At 30.0% G+C, this 23,736-nt stretch overlaps 1 protein-coding gene across 1 annotated transcript; it reads right to left on the bottom strand.

The window, feature by feature from the left end:
- Nucleotides 1–9,432: 9,432 nt before the first annotated feature.
- Nucleotides 9,433–21,736, bottom strand: LOC143913220 (scavenger receptor class B member 1-like). The gene is made up of 11 exons (XM_077432887.1): nt 21,622–21,736; nt 13,655–14,177; nt 12,603–12,713; nt 11,547–11,691; nt 11,280–11,424; nt 10,979–11,176; nt 10,664–10,907; nt 10,428–10,577; nt 10,189–10,307; nt 9,980–10,108; nt 9,433–9,914 (listed from the first exon to the last, which is right to left on the bottom strand). The coding sequence occupies exons 2-11, from the start codon at nt 14,106–14,108 to the stop codon at nt 9,666–9,668; spliced, it is 1,944 nt and encodes a 647-aa protein (XP_077289013.1). The 5' UTR covers nt 14,109–14,177; nt 21,622–21,736; the 3' UTR covers nt 9,433–9,665.
- Nucleotides 21,737–23,736: the final 2,000 nt, after the last annotated feature.

The raw sequence follows: 23,736 nt of genomic DNA, 5'->3' as shown, positions 1-23,736 counted from the left end.
CCACTTCCAGTTGACGGAACTTCACTAAATGTAATATATTATTTTTTATAAAGCTGAAATTTATAGATATAACATTTCAATTCAATACATCGAAAGGTTTCTGAGAAAAAAATAAAGCACGCCTCTACTCTCTGGAGTAAAATTGTTGTTGCGTAGGGGTGGGTGGAGGATCCAAATAAAAGGCCAAAGTCGCCTCACAGCATTTATTGGGTGATTGAGGACATTCACGCACTGCCAGTGCTCCGTCCAGAATGCCTTCATATCAGTAGCGGCTCGTCCTAATGCAGCCCCTCCTATAAAATTCTAAAATATATGTTTAATAATACATTTAATATTTTATTTATTAATGATATTCTTTTTATTAGTTTGATGAACGAACTATTGGGGCCTTCGACAGAGTCAATATTACTTACAATATTATCCGTATGCAAAAGGGTGATATTGTAAGTAATATTGACTGTGTAGAAGACCCCACTAACTTGTATGGTGACAGATGAATTAAAGTGTTGTTGTACTGGCTGTACAGTATTACAGCGCCGCCCTGGAACACCGCACAGTCCAGAGTGAACGAGACACATGTTTGTAACTGCAGATAGCTCTTTCTCTTTCACTCACACACGTTAATCTTTGCTAGTTCATCGCCTCTGAGCTGAGTTTATTTCCGACCTCACCGCAGATAAAGCAAAATCGGCAGCACTATTGACATTCACCTGTCAATTTGTCTAAGATTTCGCGCGCTTAATCTTTCATTTGATTCATTGGGTCGCACGATCACAGCTTTGAGGTCTGTTCATACCTATCCAGCACGACCCGTATCCTGCAGGTGTCATGCAAGTGCGGATAGTATTATTTGGTACATTCTATATGGATGCGTAAATGCGCATGCGCGAATGGAGTATGAATACGTCCATATAATGTACCAAAGAATACTATCCGCACTTGCATGACACCTGCAGGATACGGGTCGTGCTGGAAAGGTATGAACAGACCTTTATTCGTTTCTTTTATACGTTTTCGTTACTCTTAATTGGTTGTGTCCTCATCAAATCTCAACAAATCCTCGGTGAGTTGGTTTTTTCTGTCTTAAAAATAATTGTCACATGACCACAGCAGAACCGGAAAGATGTTTTTCAGCTCTTAGTAGAATTAAATCGTTTTTGAGAAATTCAATGGGGCAGGATATATTAACCGCAATGGCTATGATTAGCATAGAAAAAGAAATGATTGGGGAAATACCGGACTTTAATAAAAAAAAGTCATTGATAAATTTGTAGAACTTAAATACCGAAGAATGGAATTTAATTTTAAATTTGAGCTTTTTTTTCAATTTTTCACCACCCCTTAAATGGGTGGTGAATTTTGCTAATTTTTTTTTTCAATAATACTTAAATCCACATGTAAGTTGTCGTACGACAAAAACTGTGCTTAATTTGTCCTGTTATGATATGATAGAACAATTATGGTGACATTTTTTCAATGCAGCCCCGCCACTAAAAATAATCACGAGCCGCCACTGCTTCATATGGTCTAAGTACCTGCTTATAAAGGGCAGGTCGCTCATTGCATCTTCCTTGACACGTTTGTTTACCTATTATTATAGTCACGCACGTAACGTCTCACGCTCGTCCGGATTCTGAGAAATAGCGTAGATGCTACTCGGCCTAATCCGAGGGTCTCCATTGTTACCCTCGAAAGCACTCAAGCAGCCTGATAATACCGATTGCACTTAACCGGCAGCGTACGTAACAGTATTATAAAAATATTGAAAAAATACGAATTTATGAAATTTATCATGTTCATTAAGTATAAAAAAGTTTTAGTTCGATCCAATTCAAAAACTTAAAGATAAAAGGACACCTCCAAGGGGAGTTACCATTTCCAGTCAATTTAAAAATTTTAGTACCAATACTAAGTTCCAGTTCAATAGGACTAAAACTGCTCCAAAAAATCTCCAATACACACAGACACACTCACATTTTTTTCTAGACCATGGAAACGGATCAGTGATCGATTCTGAGTTCGAATTGGTCAAAATCTCGAGTTCGAATTTTCTCATAATCACAAAATTTCATATATTATTACTACGTACATACATACATATGCATATATACATAGATAAAGTAAAAATGCTTATCCACTATGCAAATTCACAATTTTTTATGTATTCAACTAAATTTGGTATTTTATCTCATGGTACCCTAACTTAAATATGTAGATCCTAGATGGGCTTTAGAAAGGCCTACATACATAAAAAAAAAAGCTCCCGAGAAACGCCGATCAAATGTCAAACGCCCACTATGCAATTCAACAGTTTTCAATGGGTGACCGTGAAAAATTCGGCAGTGAGAAAGTCGAAAATATTCGTTTATCATGCATACATATGAAAAATGGTTAGTATATATATATCAGTGGCGTGTGGTAAACATTCTCTCCCCCCGTCGTACATCCTCACTTAATTTGCGCGAGCGGGATACAACAGGAACAAGAGGAACAGGCTTTTCCTCCCGTATCCTGCGCGCGCACATTAAACAGGGCTGTATGACAAAAAGAGAGATAATTTCACCGCATGTCACTGATATATATTATGTATATATGTACATGGTACCTTTTACCATGCACCCTTTTTTTTGATCTTTCGATTTTCGATCTTTGCCTTCCGATATTTGCTTTTTCGACCTTTTCACTTTCGGTGCCGTGAGGTAGACCCATTTTCAATATGTGTACATATAACCGCCGAATTGAAAATAATTGAGTTGTTTTGAAAGTTTTAGACTATAAACGAGTTTTGAAAAGACTTGGACCCCGAGGTCGAAGGATCTCCATTTAAAAATGTCCAGCGACTTCGAACAAGTGTGTTAATTTTAACGAATATTAATTTTTAATATATTAATATACATACATATGTCAGCAAGTATGTACGATCTATGTAGGTACTAAATTATAGATAAATATATACATATTTATAAAAATAAAATAAAACCATATCAATGCTTTATTTCATCTCATGTTGATTCAATTCACAATTTGCACTTAAAAATTGTTATTTTCACATAATTTTGCACATGAAATAAGAATCAATATCATACTTAAATTATTTTATGAATAAACATTATTGATTAGGTACCTTGACCCATCGAATAATATTCGCATAAAGCCAAACGCATTTAAATATGACATCTCAATTCTTATACTTAAGATTTCTGTTCAAATAATACATACTATTGAGCATTTCTATATATAATGGGCAAGGAATGATGGCATTTAAATGCTTTCTTTTGGATGAAGGTAATTAATTATACTTGGATAAATTTTTGATGTTTTGTACCGTATTTACAAGGTTTTTTTTATATTAGAAGAAAATTAAGTGTAAAATTAAAAAAAAACTTCAAAAACCGTGCCAAAAAGTGAAAACGGAAATTTAAGAAATAAGCTTTAAGTGTGATTACATTTAGAAATGGTGTCAATTTATAATTGCAAAAAATGTGTAAAACAAGTACAAAATACATATATACACAAATCGTATTACTAAATATAAGAGTGCAACTATTATATAATGATGATCCAATATGTGGTTTTTATTTCTAATTATTTTTGACTAGCATTACGGAAAATTTTCATTTCGATGAATTAACAATTTTGATACCAATTTAAAAATATTAAACTACTTTTAATAATAAAAAGTAAAGCCAAATAACTAATTAATTACTAATAACACTTAAATTTCAATATGATCATCACGTCTTATTAACTAAGTGATTACTTTGAAATAAAATAAATTTACTTTTACTACAAAATTTACGATTTGTTTACATTCAATAAAATAAGAAATGTCTTTTGAATTCTAAACAGAAAGAATCCTATGTATCTTCTAGGAAGCAATATGTAGCAATATAATAGAATTCACAAGCGCTATCATAGAAAAAATATGGTAACATGATTGTACATACATATACATATGTACATCATATAATGTTTTGTAATAAAGAGTTTTAAATTCAAACATACTTTTAAGAAAAAACTCCACTTCAAAGATTCTACACATAAAGACTTTGGACGACCTAAAAAAGATTATATAAATATTTTTTCAATGAATAAGCAATCAATTCTAATTTTTTATTTATATTTTTCTTACCTTCTCTTTTATGTGACAATTATATTTACCGATCCTGTTATTCTCTTCTCTATATTTTATATCTACATTTCTTACTTTATTTTTTACTGTATTTTCCACCATATTTTTTACTATATTTTCACTTTTATTAATAATAATTATTTGAATATAAATATTATTATCAAAGAATATACACTAACTAATTCCATATTTTATTTTGCTTATACTTATTTCAATTCAATTGCTATCATCAATAATTGTTGTTTGATAATTGATTCTATATCTTCATTTATAATTACATATACTTGTACATGCAATTACATTTTTTACTGTAATTTCTTCCATACTTTTTGCTCTATTTATAACTATAGTTTCACTTCTATTATTGATTATTGTCTTAATATTAATATTATTGTTAAAGAATATAAACTGGTTAATTCCATTTTTCACTTTGTTAATATATGTTCAGATTCATTTACTACCATCAATGATTATTATTTGAACAATAGTTCTATATCTTTGTTTATAATTATTGATGCATGCTCATTTGTATACATATGTCTATGCTTACCTACGCATGTAGGCTTATACGTCTATCTTTATGCACTCTATCAATTCTACCCATATATTATGGTTTTTGTTTTCTTTATTAATTATTGGTTCTTTCTTATATTTCTGAACGCACTTTATTTTCAATTCTATCATCAATTGTCATCTAAATCATTGTTTATTATTATATTATGAACAAATACTTGCCAAAAAACTATATAATTCGCTTTATTAATTTTATTTTAACTCAATTGGTATCACGAGTGATGGTTTGCTCGGTAATTCCGTATCGCTTCTATGGATGCAAGTATGTATGTGTATATTTATATTCATATACACATAACTGCTGATATTTATGCTTCTAGATATCTACACGTCTATCACTACGTACTCATCAATTGCCAATTCTATTTACGTTTTACAATTTATCTTATTTTTATTACATTGCTATATTTTATTCTGTGTACTTTCCATGTTCCTTATTTCCATGTGCTTTATTTTCCTACTCTATTAATACGTTTCATTTTTATGTTTGCATACATATTGACATGTGTATTTTCGTGTATAATTGTATGTACATATGTGTGTATGTGTTTATATGCATTTGTATATGCACATATATATATGTGTGTGAGTACCTTTTTATTATTTTTCTGAGACCACTTAATGGATTCTATTAATTTATATTATCAAAATGTACGTGGTCTCCGTACAAAAACTGATATTTTTTTACGAAATATAAACATGTCCAATTATGATATTATTTTGCTTACTGAAACTTGGTTGATGGACACTATAAGTGATCAGGAACTCTTTGATGAAAGATATATAGTGTGGCGAAGAGATCGTAATTATGTTAGCTTAAACCAAATACGTGGTGGTGGTTGCCTTGTGGCAACTAAGCGTGAACTTGGAGTTGTTTCACGTCCAGAGTGGCACTCTTCTGCGGAGGATATCTGGATATCTCTCACTTTACGCAGCACCACTAATCATCGCAACCTTCTCAAATTTCATATATGTGTATTGTATTTATGTTCTGAGAACATAGGTAATTCTTTTAATACTCAACTTACTAATTTTCTTGAAAACATGTCTACTATTTCAACTAACTACCCGGATGATAGATTTTTAATTGTTGGAGATTTCAATCTAAGTAACATCCAATGGTCCCAGGATATCTCCAGAGGAGGACTTATACCTATCAATTCGTTAAGAAGCACCGAAATGACTCTTATTGATGCATTACATTTTTGTAATTTTAAACAATATAATGGAGTACTTAACTTATTCGGCCGTATTCTTGATCTAGTTTTATCAAATGAACATTTGGTAGTAGATGCCTGTTTAGATCCTCTCGTTCCTGAGGATCCTTATCATAAATCTCTGTTAATTACTGCTGATCTAACTTTTTATCGATCACTTAAATCTAAACCTTATACTAGATTCCTTTTTGATCTTGGTAACTATAACGAGATTCAAAATGAATTAAACTCTGTTTCTTGGTCTTATTTACATACTGTTTCTCTTGATGATGCTGTAAATTCATTTTATAATCTTATATATAATTTAAGGGATAAATATATCCCACAGAAACATGTTCAAAGTAGAAAATTTCCCGCTTGGTATACTGCACCCCTAAAAAAAGTCCTGAAGGAAAAGTACAAATTTTTTAAGAAATTCAAAAATTATAACAACCTGGCTGACCATCATACCTTTGTACTATTACGCAATCGGGCAAAAACTTTAGAGAAAGAATGTTTCAAAAATTATATGACTTTAGTAGAAAACGACATTTCCTTGAATCCCAAAGCATTCTGGTCCTACATTAAATCAAGGAACAAAAACAACGTCCTACCTCATATTCTGTATCATGGTGACATTACTGCTGATACGGGGGTGGACATTTGTAATTTGTTTTCTTCCTTCTTTTACTCGACGTTCCTTAAACCGGTCTCTAATCAATCGACTTCCTCTTATCCCTTACCAACCAACGTCTGTTCTGTCACATCTTCCTCTGAAATTGGATCAATTGAAATTCGAAGTGAAAAAGTATTAAATATTTTGAAATCAACTGATATTCATAAAACAGCAGGCCCAGATTTAATTTCTCCAATTTTTATCTCAAAATGTGCTGAAAGCCTAACTTTACCACTAACCATTATCTATAAAAGATCTATTAGTGAGGGCCTTGTACCTTGTATCTGGAAATCAGCATTCATATCTCCTGTACATAAGAAAGGAAAAAAAAACGAAATTTCCAATTACAGGCCTATATCAAAGCTATGTATATTTGCTAAGATATTAGAAAAATTAGTGTACGACCAACTTTTTCCAGCTATCTCGCAATCTCTTAGTATGCAACAACATGGTTTTCAGAAAGGACGCTCAGTTACAACAAATTTACTACTATTTAATGATTTCGTTACTAATGCCATGAACGATCGGTCTCAGGTTGATACTATATATACAGATTATAGTAAGGCATTTGACAAGATTGATCACGATATTCTCCTTGAAAAACTTTTACAGATCGGTATTCATGGTGATCTCTATAGATGGTTCACCTCATACATTACGCGTCGATCACAGGCTGTCTCATTAAATGGATTTATATCGAAATGGATGAATATTCCTTCTGGTGTTCCACAAGGCTCCCTCTTGGGACCTCTATTATTCAATATTTTCATCTTCGATATTGAAAAATGTTTTCAGAATTCAAATGTACTATTATTTGCTGATGATATGAAGATTTTCAAGAGAATAGACAACCGAAATGATGCTTTGGCCCTACAAGATGATTTGTTCAGACTAGAGGCTTATTGCAGCATAAATAAGTTGGAAATTAATGTAGCAAAATGCTCCTGCATAACCTTCACCAGAAAACTATGTCCAGTTGACTTTCCTCATTCAATTAACGGACATAGACTCACAAGGGTATCGGAAATTAGGGATTTGGGAGTCTTTTTAAACTCTGATCTATCCTTTAGTAAACATATTGACAATGTTGTAGCTCGAGCGTCGAAGGCCCTCGGGTTCGTCATCCGGTCCTCCAAATGCTTTACTTCTATAAAATCATACAAAATACTATATTGTGCATACGTAAGAAGTATTGTTGAGTTTGCATCCCAAGTTTGGAACCCAGATTACTCTGGTGCAAGAGACAGATTGGAGCGCATTCAGAAGAGATTCCTGAGGTACGTCAGTAGCCGTTTTGGATTAACCTATACTTCCTATGAAGATGCTTGTAGGTGTCAGCATCTACTTCCTCTTGTCAAAAGAAGGGAGATAGCTGACATCTCAACAATTTTGAACATCCTTAACGGCTCGATTGACTGTCCTCAATTATTGAGCAGACTATCATTGCGTGTACCAAATAGAATGACTAGATGTAATGAGCTCCTTTACATACCTAATACTTTTTCTAATTATGGAAGAAGCTCATTCATCTGGCGTGCAAGCTCCACCGTCAACACACTAATCTTAACAATTTCTATGTTTGACTTATTTAATATTAATGCTATACAAGCTAGAGTAATTATTGCAAATTTGTTTTTCGATGATTAATTTTAATGAAAGTTTATGATTATGATTATGAATTTTTATTTTGATGTATTTATTTTGTCTTTTTGTTTTTTGTTATATATTATATTTTTTATATTATTTCATAATTTTTATCATATTATTATTCTTATTATTCTGATATTTTTATTATACTGTTATTTCTATTTTTTTTCTTTTTTTGTTTTCTTTAACTATCTTACTCTATTATCATTTTTGTTTCTTATTTTAAATGTTTGAGCTTTTCTTTTTTTACCTATATGTGAAAATTATTAATGGTTTACTTAACATAATTATATTTTTTTTACTATCAATCTAATAAACTGTAAACTGTAAATTTTCCAAATAAATAAAATAAAATAAAATATAATGTTTTGTAATAAAGAGTTTTAAGGAACAGAATATATCGAAATCATTTCTACAGTTACCAGTCAGATTAAACAAATTTTATCTGAAGAAGATCCGATTTTTCAGTTAAAATAAAATATTAAAACATCAAACGATTTACCAACGATGAGACAACAAAACATTGTATGATTTTTCAAAAAAAAATTTCAAGCTAATAATTATATCGATCAACGGAAAGTGTTTATTTAACAAAATATAAAATTATACATATATTTTGAGTTTACAACTCACAGCACTACATACATATGTACATACATATTTATATAAAATTTATTTAGAATTTAAACATCACAAAGACAATATGTATATATGTATAATATGTACATTCACTTTTGGTAAATATAAATAAAATACATAAAAAATCGTTCACACCATACATCTTAATTTTAAAAATTTATAATATGTATGTGTGTGACAAATGTACATACATATATTATACATATGTTTGAACAAAAATATAATCATTTGTATGTATTTTATTATTATATATTAATATAAAAATATAATTTAATAATGCAATTTTTAAAAAGCAAACATTAAAATTGAATAAATTGAAAATATAAATGATTTTTAGCTTCTTTTATGTTTACTTACATATAATAAAAACATCAAAATAACGCATTCACATAAAAAATGACACTTACAAGTGGGTATATAAAAAAAAAATTATATTATTACTTATTCTTAATAAAATGTATATATGTAAGTAAAAAATGGATTCGAATATATATCAATAATAATTATTGATTATATAAAATAAGGAAAATATCTTATAAAATACTAAGTAAAATTAATAAAATGCATTGACTGACGATTTATATATTATACATAGTTCATTCCTATTTCGTAGTAATTTTAATATTATTAATTTTTCAAAAATTTATCGAAACATATACATACACACGTAAATGTATTTATATTATTACCAATAAGACGTTCTTATTTAAAGGAACTGATTATATATCAAAATAAACGACACTTTTACTATTTCTATGAGGTACGTTAGATTATTGACTGGCATTCCTCATACTACATACAACTACCTAGTAGCAGTAGTATATATGCTTTCTTTTTCCTGTCCAAGAATAGTTTTTCTTGCAAAATTATCCAATTGTTGTTGATGATGAAAAGATTTAAATTCAGTACATACGATAGCTTTAAATGCTAACAGTAATAAAAGCATACCCACTAATAAAATCAATGAACTCAAAACGACTTGAACCACTGGAATCACTTTAACGGTTATGAAAACTAAATTCCAAATATAATCGGGCAGTTTCAATGCACTCTGAAAAACAATAATTTCATTAAAAACTTATATAAACAAATTGTAGTAAAAAAATCATAACTCACATATTCAGCCCAAAACATAGGTAACGTCATTCCACTGAAAAGTTGTATATCAGAAGAGAAGCCTGACATTTTTCTCATGACAAGATTACTCTGAGATCTAGCACAAGACTCTAATGGAGTTCCAGTTAACTAAAATTTAATAAATTCATTGTTCTTTAAACCAAATTTAACATTTTATGACATTCATAATTGTATATAATTATAATTACAGGTTCAACAATAACATAAGAAGTATGTTTTAAAAAATTAGGTTCCATTCCAGTGATATTTTCTATTGCTCTTGGATCAGTGGCATAGAAATGAGGTAATGACATGGCCATAGGAAGATCTAAGAAAAAAATAAAAATAAATAAATAAACTCATATACATATAACTAATACATTGAAAATATGTACAATGATGCAATATTTGATAAACTTTTTGAACATTATTTAAATATATCATATACCAAAAAAACATTTCGATATATCACTAAGTCCATTGTGAAGAAGTGGTGTTCCAGCATAACAGTCAGCATGCTCTGGAGTACTACAGCGATGATAAGTTTCGTTTGGTAGAGTAAATTTATATGCTAACACTCCATTATAATCAACTTCCTCTATAATACAATAATAACCAGTTAGTTTTAGTAAGTCTATAAATAACTAACCAACCAATTTATAATGATGAATAATAAAAAATCACCTTTAAAATTCAATGTAACAACTTTACATAGTGATTTCCTCCAGTACAATAATTTTGACTGCTTAGTTAATCGTTGTGAATAAATTAAACCTTCTGTAGAATCTTTTAAAGTATCGTTACATGTTTTTGAATTAAATCCGGGTAGTGTCGATTTACCATTAAATTTGTCCACCGTGAAAAACTTTTGATCCCCCCATTTAGGTCCAATGTATACGGTCACATTGTCGACAAAATTGTAATACATCTACAAAAATAACGAGGTGAAGATTTCATTGTGTAGCATTACATACTATTCAACCGAACAAACAGTAATACCGTGTTGAGCACTCCTATGTTACTAATGGGCACGATACCGGGAGCAATATTATTCACAGTTTTAACAATGGGATCAGTTAAATTCCATAAATAATTATAAATTGTATCATTCAGTATTACTTTAGACTTAGAATTTTGAAGCATTTGAAATGAAAATTTCACAAAAGTATTACTGTCGTATAAATACGAAGCTATTCCCTGAAAATTGTAAAATAGATACAAATAAAGATTCACCAAAATAAAATTGATATACATATGTATCTATGTATGTACATATGTATATTGAAATTTTATAACATACCAAGACTGCCAAATTAGGAAAGTACAGAGTAGCATTAAGATCTATGTGTGTATTATATTCAGGCACAAACTTGAGAGATCGATTGGCCGTATAAGTCATTGTATCACCATCATTAAATACTACATTGGTGTGTTCTAAAATTTCCCTGCGAAATATAATTATCATCTGAAAAATTATCTCAATTACTTGATTATTTTATATATACCTACATACATTTGTATGCTACATATACATATATGACATATTATATATATAATATGTATTTACTTATAAACGATTGGTCCGACTTCATTAAAATTCAATTTGCTATCTAACTTCATTAGAAACCTTTCAGAATTGGTAACATTGAAAATATGAATCTTGAAAAACACATTATCTGGAGGTTTCAACCACCATTCATAGGCCGGCAATCCTAAAATTAATTTGTACATATATCTATCAATTTTTCACAAATATATACATATATATGAAATATATAAAATTGTAAAAGTCATTATCCATTAAGTGAATATTTTAAACAGACAATGTCATTCGTTGCAAGTATTGCATTTACGGTTTCTGCCCGGGTCAACCAGAGAACTCAGAAATGACAGAATTCCCCAGGAATGTTTTATGTATCCTGGGAATTCTTATCTCGGATCCCGGGAAAAAAAACGTTCTTTAAATGGTTTAATAAAGGAGAATGTATATCCTATGATGAAACTATTATGAAGCGAGTATATCCTTCTTGTATTGACGATTCCACAATGCAAGAAACTCTTTTAGATTATGACGAAGATGAGACAATAATTGTGTGTTTGACGATGAATGAAAAATTATATAAATAGTTATCAAAGACAAAACTACAAAATAACATAAATAAAAATTGCTATGACTTTAAAAAATATATAAAAATATACATGCTGACAGGAGAAAAAACGGAAAATTAAAACAAATCGTCCCTTTCAACTAATAAACCAATTTTTAGATAGACATTTTTCCATCGCAGGAAATATTTAGGCCAATTCTAGAAATAGGCTTTCGGCTTCTCTTTTAAATGTTTTAGTATTCCAAGCTATTTATTCAAATAAATTTATTTTTATTATTACATTGTTTCTAGTTAATGGCTATATGTATTGTATACTTTTTTCAAAATATTTTTTAAGTAAATTTTTTACATAATTTGTCCCAGGATCCCGAGCTCCGACCCGTGTCCCAGGAATTGAAAAACTCCGGGAAATCAGAAACCTCAATTGCATTGTTTGGAATGTTAAATAAAAAAAGATAAATATTCATATAAGAATAGATTAATTCAAAGATATTTAATTAAAAATAATAACACACCTGGTAGCATTCTCAAACGTTCCCTCATTAAAAAATCGAATGGTGTGTAAATTAACGTTAAAATACCAATTGAGAAAAAAATGATTCCAAAACATAATTTCACATAAGAACCTGAAACATACATATAAACCAATATCAATTAATGTTAGACATGGTTGATACTTCCTGAAAATTTCAATAGAACAATTATTTAAAACATACAAGGAACTTCACGTTAACGAATATTATGTAATTCTCTTACAGCGTAATCGTAACATAAATTAATAATTCATTCATACATTTTGCTATTCTAACGAACAGTTTTAAAAAATTGTATTACTCACAGCCCACATGGCATACATGTACTTGTACTGCACAGTAATTAATTACTAAACCATGTAAAAACTAATTTTCCACACCACTAGAAAACCTAATGAAAATTACAGGCAAACAAAACGTGCGAAACAAATTTCAGATCTTGAAACTCAGCGATGACCTTAGATTTTAGCGAGAATGGAATATTTTAATGACACAAGCCCCGAGGAATGGGTCATCGGAATATTAGCCACGACTATTAAATGGCAATTTGTTATTTTGCATGCAACTTGTCTTTGACAAATTTCATGCAAAATAATCGAGCTTTTATTTAGTAAATGGAAAATATGCTAGCATTATATTCAATTGTGTGTGTGTCAAATAAAACATGTTGTGTAATATTTATTATACACATACATATGTATACTTTGACAAATATGTATAACGATAGGGATAAACTGAAAAGAACAAATTAGCTTTGATCACAAAAAAAAATGACACATAATTTGAAAAAACGTCAAGGTGTTTTCGAAACAGTCACGTTATAATAATTACACTGATTAAAATCGTGAGAATTCGCATAACGAATCAATTGTTTTGAAAGACACTTGCATAAGATTGTAGTTACGGTATAACTATCTATATGATAATTAAAAATAAAATAAAACCAATTATATGCATATTTTCTTTCAAATTATACACTATTAAAATTTAACCTTTATATAGAAAAATTTTCATCATCAAATGAAACCACTCACCGCAACAAGAACAACAGCTAGACTTTTCTTTCATCTCATAATGTTTCTCCGGCAATATCCCAAAGACCTTATTATTACCTAGCATAGGACTTTCTTCGTTATCATTCGAGTCTTTGATCTTGAGCTCAGCAGCTTTTTCATTATTGCTGGCAGTTATTTTCTTCGTATCACAAAAATCATTCTTTCCAGTGTGCTCATCTTTAATTTTCTTTTCGTTAGCAACATAATCATCATCTATATGAAACTTATGAAAGTGGCCGTTTATAATATTGGACATCAGCACCTCGGGATCGTTGAGCTTTGACTTGAATTGTGAATTCAAGACAATAGTCTTTAACGGTGAATCACTAACTTCTGCCGTCGTGTCTTGGACATCTCCAAAAGAAGACGACGCATCACTTTCAGATCCTATATTTAACGAGTTATCTCGTTTACCTCTAGTGCTGACATCCATTTGACTAATTCTTGATTTTTGACTACTTTTGCAGTGAATCACCAATTCATTTTCTTCTTTCGTGAGAGTCTGAAAAAATAAATCAATATATTATGTACAATAATCATATTTATTAACATTACAGTAAACTTTTGCAATGCACGTAATAAAATCATTAGGATCACATATGCCGATATATTTTTATATTTTATATTCACTTTTTCAATTGCAAATACTTCTTCGCCCGTGTTAATATAAAACTTGATTTTCATTTTTTTAATATAATATATATAAGTATATTTATATAAATTTATATTTTTCAATGACAAGTATATTCTTCGAACAATGTATAATATGGACACTATCTATTAATTTGACAAGTTAAATTGGTCGATTTGCCTTATTTATAAATGAAAATACTATGTAGTAAGCAATATTACACATATGCAGCAAATTCAAATAATATTTCGAACACATCTTAAATGCAGACAAAATTACGATTCATCGTTTTTTTATTAGGAAATTTATTCGTTATATATTTCGTAATTCTTCAAAGAAGTGAATTAAAAAGACGAACATTTTTAAAAATAAATAGTGAACTTAAACTAATTTCAATATATCAGTATAATTTAATAAATCATTTAAATGCGACACATTTTTACCAATTATGTAAATGATTTTTGACTTCAAAAATTCAGCATCGGAACTTGTATTCAGCATTCAAGCAGATTACCTAAGCAACAAAAAAAATTACCAGAGCAGAAACTAACCAATCTTTACTAAGTTTGACCCACTGAATTTGAATATGATAATGAAAAAATCCGTAAAAAAAATTAATTTTTGACTTTTAAAATTCGCTAGACAATTAATTATCGGTATTTTAAAACAAAAAAAATCACAATCAATAAAACATCTGAATATTGATTTCAATACTCACTTTGAGCACATCAATACTAGATTTTGTGTTAAAGACCGTAAAAGCCAAAAAAACTATAGAAATCGCGCATTTTTTTAAACGCTCGTATCTCGTAAACGATCACTAGCCAACAAAAAGCATCATCATATTCAAATTCAGTGGGTCAAACTTAGTAAAGATTGGTTAGATTCTGCTCTCATAATTTTTTTTTGTTGTTCAGTGAAATCTGCTTGAATGCTGAATACAAGTTCCGATGCTGAATTTTTGACGTCAAAAATCATTTACATAACTGGTAAAAATGTGTCGCATTCAAATGATTTATTAAATTATACTGATATATTGAAATTAGTTTAAGTTCACTATTTATTTTTAAAAATGTTCGTTTTTTTAATTCACTTCTTTGAACAAAAATCATTATCATATTCGAATTCAGTGGGTCAAACTTAGTAAAGATTGGTAGTCTCCGCTTTGGTAACTCAAAAATGTGATTTTTTTTTTTTTGCTCGGTGTTATTAAACGGATTTATTAAATTAATTAAGTTGATCGAATACAAATATTATTTTTATATCATTTTATGCTGTTTGATTTTTTTGTTTTGAAGGTTCAAGTTTGAAAATATATGTATTCATACTTTGATATTTTATTTGTTTGTTTAACACACGGACAATTTCAAGACCGAAATATGAGAACATCCAAACAAGAAATATAAAACTTTTGGGTACAAAATTTTTAAATCAGCCGAAAACTCGAGGGTATAAAATTCGCCGAATTTAAAGCCCCATTCATTTAAATGATCCCAAATAACCCTAAATAATCATTGTTATGTTGGAATCTGCATCCCAAATAAAGTTTATATCTTTTTAACATATATAAAAGTTTATACATATATAAAAGCCATAAAAACGACACATCCATAAAAAACGAAATTCAAAATATCGCATCACTCCCCAAACACTCCAGTTCACATCGGTAGTTCAGTGCGATAGCAGATCCCAAGAATGGCAACAGTAATAGTATGTATGAATGCCAATCTCTGAAGGTCCTCAGTGAGGATTCATCACAATAGTTAGATCGTGAAAGAGAGATGGTGCATCATAAACTCATCAAACAGTCATCACACGTGCGATGCACTTATACACCGCAAATCAAGTGCACAATCGTTGAATGCAAACTATTTGTTTGTGTTTATCGCACCATTTCATTATCGTTTTAAATTAACGATACCAGCCTATTAACATATCCTGCAAATCAATTTGAAAACAAATGTCACGTTTGTACAACGGTCACTCAACCGCATCGCTATGAATTTTTAAGGCCAATAATCATATATTAGATATTATGATTAATCAACGAATTGCACTGTTTTCTGCGAATTCAGCTGAAATTTTCCTGCGAGTGTACGATTTGGAAAAATCCACACGTCAGCTCTAAGCCTCTAACGTTAGCATTTTCAATGTGCAACGACAACGAAATGCACCGAGAATGCACTCGATGTGGAAACTGAGCAGCCTCTCTGTTTCTCCGCGTGTCCTTGTGATAGTTATGTGATTGTGTGCACGTGGTAGGTAGTAGTAGTATGGACTTTGATAATATATTGCACCAAAGCCACCGCAAAAGTGCATTCGACTGAATCGAACCGGTAAGCGCTGAAAAACCGGTTCAAGCGAACCAGCACGGTCAAACCATTTCGCAACCGATTAATCCGGATCGCGTGCATATTATCCAGAAAAACTTACGTTTTCAGCCAATAATGCTTATTCAATTCGATTATGCAAACTGGAGGTCAAAGTCGTTGAAAACACAATTAAAAAACCATTTAAGAAAAGTTGTTAAAGAAGAATTTTTAGAAACTAAGTACGTACAAGGTTATGGGACACTAGTAATATACATACATACATATGTATAATATATGCATGATTAAATTCGTGTCATTTGGCCATATCAACTTATTTAAATTGGATTGAATATTTATGACATTATATAAAAATTGAGAGTAAATCATTTAATATTTTTTTGTTCAAATTGAAGCGGTAATAATTATCGTGAATATATCGTAGTATGGTAAAAAAATTAACAAAATTTATGTCGACACAAAATATGTAATATCGATAACATATCGAAAAAATTGGTCAATTAAGCTATCGTATTTGACACAAAAAATATATGTCGTTTGCATACACAAATAGAGAAATGTAAATGAAATGAAAAATACAAAAGAAATGTAAATTGTCTTAATTTTCAACAAAGTCCTTTTCAGATTCGTAACACTCGTAGTAGACATAAAAATTTGAACAGTTTTTTGTGAAAATTTCTTCGAAAATAATTACAATAATAATTTTTTTTTCACTAATCGATCGGCAGCCATCTGGCCGCCCTGGGCAAAATTATTTTTGCCGCCTTAACCGATTAGCCATTAAGCGGTTTATATTACAAATACCGGGTAAAACTACTAGTATAAAATAATAAAAAAAATAATATAATATGCTTTTATACATTTAATTTTAAAAAAGCAAAAAAGGCAATATTTTTAAAGGAAAATCAAAGAAACATCACAAACACAAAAGTTCAAAATTAATAACAAAACAATGCAATGTCTGTTTAATAATTTGGTTTCAAAATGTAGAATAAACAATATTTAAAAAAAAAAGAATATCCAAATATGGACACGTCTGTTTTAGATGAAGCTTCCGGTATATTGAATGAAATTTCATGTTCTGGTGTAATCTTGTTTGACAAATGGTATCAGATAAAATAAAGACATTATCGACGTAAAAAAAAACACAAGTTCATCTATTATTGCTACGTACATATTTATGTATGTAGATAAAGTAAAAACAATTTTCAGTTGAAAAATTTTCGTCTCATTTTTTAGTGGCAAAATTTTGCTGTTTCGTGTTCTTTAAAGCATAATGTATTCCATATATCAAGTTCGATAGCTATCATAGCCAATCGACTTAATCTATCATGATTCATTATGGATCTTAAATCATTTTTAATGATCTTTAATTTGGAAAAACTTCTTTCACCACTTGCAACTGAAATTGGCAATGTAAACAAAATTCAAAGTTAATATTCGGCCCAAAATGTTGTAATGAATTTTAATACTTCCCTTGGGGACATCTTTTTTATATTAATGTGCACAGAACTGGCAACTCACCTGCAATCTCCATTGCATTTATATTTATTTAATATACTTGGGGGAGGCGGCAAAGCCGATAGACCCAATATATCAGATGATTCCGTCGGTTATTGTTCGATTTGTTATTATTTGGTCTATTCGCCTACACCAATTTTTCAATGCCATTGTAGGGTCACCCAATATCTTAAGTACCATGTTGTTTTATAAATTTATATTTTTTTACATTAATTTTATTTTTTCTAGCTTTTGCCCAGTTTGCCACCCCATAGATCAGGGCCTGTCGGTCAGGCAATACTTCCTGCATTCCGATCGCTTTAAAACTTTGCCATTTTGCAAAGTTTTTTATCTACATAGTAACATATTTATTTGAAGCGCTTCTCATTATAAAAAACTACCCAATTTAAATATTGAAAACTGTTTTTTGGGCATTGTTTTTAGCTATCGATTAAATTAATCAGTCATTACTTACGCAGCAATCTATGCATAGTTGCGGATCAATGAATAAGCGTGATTCAACTTCAAAGTTCAACGCTCAATTATCAAGTCAATATTGTACATATATGCATACATACATATGTATGTATCTACGTAAAATATACCGATGTATGTATATACATATACATACCTACAAACGTTACATATCATTTGCATTTCCATTCATCTTCTTAGAGAAGATATGTAAACAAACAACTGTGGAAAATCTTCCCAACTCTGTACAACCAATCATAATATACGTTACAGCTCTACAAAACGTACGCAATGAAAACAAAATTACCTGATACGGATTAATCATACATGCATCGCTTCGCTAGAGAAAATTATAAATTGCGAAAAGTGCTACTAATGTATCCAGCAGGATTTAGGCAAAGGAAACCGGTTATAAAATGTTGCAATTGTACGTATTCTTACTGGTAAATGAAGTGCGAAATAATTTGATTTCGAAATTAGTTGGAAAATCCTGAAACACCCACGAAGCAAGCTATCCTGAATTTTTAAATCATAATATTATTCGATATTTACATTTATATAAATACTATGCATAAATATATATATATATATATATATATATATATATATATATATATATATATATATATATATATATATATATATATATATATATATATATATATATATATATATATATATATACATCCATACATGTATATTATACGTAGTAACTTTTATCAGTCGAGGAAAAGTTAAAGTCAAGTGCATTTGATAAAATCGAGAATGAACGAGATGTAATAAACGTGAGTACGGTCGCATGATTTGCATTTTAGCCCACGAATCTGTTTAACCCTTTAACCCTGGTGATCAATTTAATTCAACATTTACAAACCGTCAATTGGTCGCTCTAATTTCGATACAATCGAACTCATCGCAAACTGACTATGATTAATTCAATAAAATTCTAAATAAACCGTGTGAGGTTTATATGTGCGTAAAAGATTCGTCTGTACATTATATAAATATGTAATTAAAATTTGTGATGTAAGACTAAAAATAAATAAGGCCGAAATCGTTCACCCACAGTAAAATGTCACAATATAAAATAGGAATACTGCGCAAAAATAGATACATATTGTATATATATATATATAAAGATAAGTATTTAACTTGTTTTGAAAATTGACGATCGAGACGAAGGTTAAAAGTAAAGTAAATAATTACATGGTCCTTTAAATTAATCTCAAGTTATCATAAAGACAAAATATTCTTGAAATATTCTTTACTCAGAGCAAACCTTGAAATAGCACAATAAAATTTGCTTTCGTAATGTTTTGCACTAATTCGGGTAATGGTGATCAACCTAAAATGTGTGTCCTTAATTTTATTTTTTCGCTCTTTTGGAAATATGTATGTACATATGTAATATGTGCAGACATTAAAAGACCTTGCTACATTTTTGTAAAGCTCAAGGAGTACATGTCCAAATACAAATTGAAAACTGCATAAATACATACAAAGACTTCTCAAATCTTTCCTATTACATTCCTCGAAAATTTCTGAATCGAGTTCTCGAGTCTCGAAACAGTAAACATATATTACATATCAATATGAAAGTATTTAATATTATACGTTCCATAGTAAAAATGATAGTTTTAATCAATGAAAACCCGTTACAATTACACTAAAATATATCGTATTATATAATACGACATAGTATATGTATGTATGTATGTATACACCTGAAAAGTCAACTGAATCAACAAAACGCACACGGTTATGCCTTGAAAATGTTAATCAATCAACATTCTCTAAAAAACAAACATTGCAATTTAACTTCAGTATATAGTGTCAAAATATCACCTCGTTCATTTATTTCCCAGTTAATATTTTAATAATTTCATCAATAGCAATATAAGTAAAATTGATGCAGTTTTGAAACTGTAATGTGAAAGTTATCTGCATTCGCATATACCTATGTATATACATTATATTTTTACTTATATACTACGTAAAATTTAATACAAAAGTAAACAAATAAAATAGTTTTGAAAATAAACACAACATAAAAGTAATAGTCATTAATCAATGTTTTTTAGTAATTGTTCATTTCAAGCGGCTAAGAAGCTCAAGTTTAACTATAAATTAACGATTTGTTACAATATCAAGTGTTGCCATTTATTGGCACCAAATAAATATACAACAATTATTATTTATCGTAAATATTTTCCAAGAGATATATTCAACGTACTTTTTTGAAATGTGCATATTTAAAATAAATATTAATACATAACTTCAAATAAACAGCCACATATAAGGTTTTATATTGAACGAAAAAGAAAATTAAAATAAAAGTAGTAAGAGTCCTTTTTTAAGAATGATTGCATGTAGGAAGAATTAAATAAAATAAAAAAAATCAAAAAAAAAAGGCTATTGTCCTTGTTTTTGAAATGTCATCGTCTCCCAAATTTTTGCATTCTTAGACGTGTTTATTTAGATTATTTTTCACCATCGAACTATCGAAAGCGCTTTAAAATTTCTATCGGTAACCAAACTGCGCAAAGTGGCAAAGTTTCAAACCGATCGGAAGAATGTAGAAATATTGCCTGAACGATAAGCGAAGTGAAACACAGAATAACCGTAAAAATTAGCCGTATATGTATATACAAATTTTAATATTTACAAAAAAAATAATTGCACAGTGCCAAAATTAGATTTTTTTCAATAATCTGCAAAGTGGAAAAGTTTCACGCGCATCGGAATAATGTCGAAATATTGCCTGAACGATTACCGAAGTGAAACATAGAATAACTTGGTAAAAAATAGTCGTATATGCGTGTTCAAATTTCAATATTTACAAAAAAAGTAATTGCACAGTGCCAAAATAAGATTTTTTTCAATAATCTGAAGTAAATACAAAAATGTCGTTAAAATTAAATTTGCGTATAATTAAGACAATCAAAAATTATCCAAGCATATTTATAATAGCCACTTTAATTTTAACACCTCAACTTAAGTCGAGTACGCACCTGAAGAAGAGTAATCTTCCATCAAAGTCACCACTTAGTGTTGCTGGTGGAGGAGGTGGTGCTGATGCCCGACCACGTTGGTGCCCAAACAACAACTGTAACCATTTGACCAGCAAACTCCAATCTCAACTCGACGTCAACATCACCACTGGTACTACCTACTGGTGCCATAGGTCACAATACTAATTCAAGTTCACCAACAGCCTGATCAACCCTGATACCCTGACGATGTAGCTTCAACCTTCGAAGAAGCTTCGGAGGGCAACGTGTTGCCAGTCGTCCTCGGATCGTAGTCCATCGAACCACATAAGTCCCCCATAATGTTTCGCCATGTATGCGTTTACTGCAAATGAGAAACAAGTTAAGAAATGTGTAGGTTCATTGCGTCACAATACGTACACGTTTAGAATAGATGTCATGATTAAAAAAGTAAGTCAGATGTCTTGAAAAAAATTTAACTCATATCTGTCCATACGATGAGTGATTCGGAAATTTTGTGCGTGGGAAGATGGACCCATTCTTGTTCGCGACAAACTTGTGTTGCTATTCAGCTCCCAATATGCCATATATATATACATATATATATATATATATATATATATATATATATATATATATATATATATATATATATATATATATATATATATATATATATATATATGGGCTAAGGAGCTCATTTACACAAAATAAAAGATAATCAGAAAAATGTAAAAAGTTGTTAAAACCCTGAAGAAGAGATAAAACCCAAAATTACCAAAACGGAAGTGAGACGAAGGACTCTAGTATTCATTTGAAATCGGCATTTGAACATAAACAATAAATAATTTTATCAATTTTTTTGTTTTATTTGACATTAAACGATAACATTAAAGTCGCTTGTGAATGGCGGCCTCTGTTCGGCGCGCTTCTTCGATTAGGGTAAATTAACTTACTACTTGACTTAACTTAATTCTGATAATTGGCAAGACATCTGCATGAGTGATATCTTAATAGAAAGGACAATTAACAGCCATTTTTACTTTATATATGTATGTATGTATGTACGTAGTAACAATATATGAAGTTTGTGATCATGCGAAAATTCGAACTCGAGATTTTGACTGATTCGAACTCAGAATCGATTACTGATCACGTTTTCATGGTCTAGAAAAAATGTGTGTGTGTGTCTGTGTATTTTGGGGATTTTTTGAACACCGTTAGTCCTATCGAACTGAAACTTAGTATCAGTTACTGAAATTCTTATCGACACTATTTTTAAGTTTTTTAATTCAATTATCTCCCAAACCGCTAACTGAATCGTACTGATTTTTTTACATGTAATAGAAATAATAATCTTTATAACTTTATATCTTTAAAATATTTTTATCTTAACCGGAAGTAGTACTTTTACTTTTATTTTAAACTGAAATTTCATATCTAGAAGTTTAAGCATAATAACAAGTTATGTATAAATTTTAGTAAGCATCCCTCAACTGGAAGTAACAGTTTACTCTTGTTCGATTTTTCTTCCACTATTTTTTTCGACCACTTAAACATGTGTTTTCTTCACGAAAAAATTCAAGTATAATTCTTGTGTCAATTTAATAAACCTGAAGTGGGATTTTTTCTCTTAGAAAAGACGCAAATTTTGTGACCACTACTCTGTCCACACCCCTGAACGGGTCTACCTCACGGGCACGAATTTGAAATTACCGAAAACGCAAATATCGGAAGGCAAAGATCGAAAATCGAAAGATCTTAAGTCGAAAGATAAAAAAAGGGTGCATGGTAAACGGTACATACTCACGTACATACTCACTTAATTTGCGCGAGCAGGATACAACAGGAACAAGAGGAACAGGCTTTTCCTCCCGTATTCTGCGCGCGCACATTAATAATTTTATGTATTTCGGTGCATTAGTATTTTTAAAATGTTATTTTTTACGAAATCAATACATTCCAATATCTCTTTAACGATCTTCATAGGGTTATACACCTTGCATTTGAGGCGCCCCCTCCACGGTATCATGCCTTCGTCCAAAGACAGGTTTTGCGTCGGTGTGTACGTCTCTTGAAACTTTTTCGTGAAGTAGTCTATTATGTTTTGAATTTTAATTAGGCGATTTGGACTGC

This window comes from Arctopsyche grandis, chromosome 6 (genome assembly GCF_051622035.1).
Source record: "Arctopsyche grandis isolate Sample6627 chromosome 6, ASM5162203v2, whole genome shotgun sequence".
Lineage (NCBI taxonomy): Eukaryota > Metazoa > Arthropoda > Insecta > Trichoptera > Hydropsychidae > Arctopsyche > Arctopsyche grandis.
Note: the sequence above shows the minus strand (reverse complement) of the source record. Positions and strands in the feature narration are given on the sequence as shown.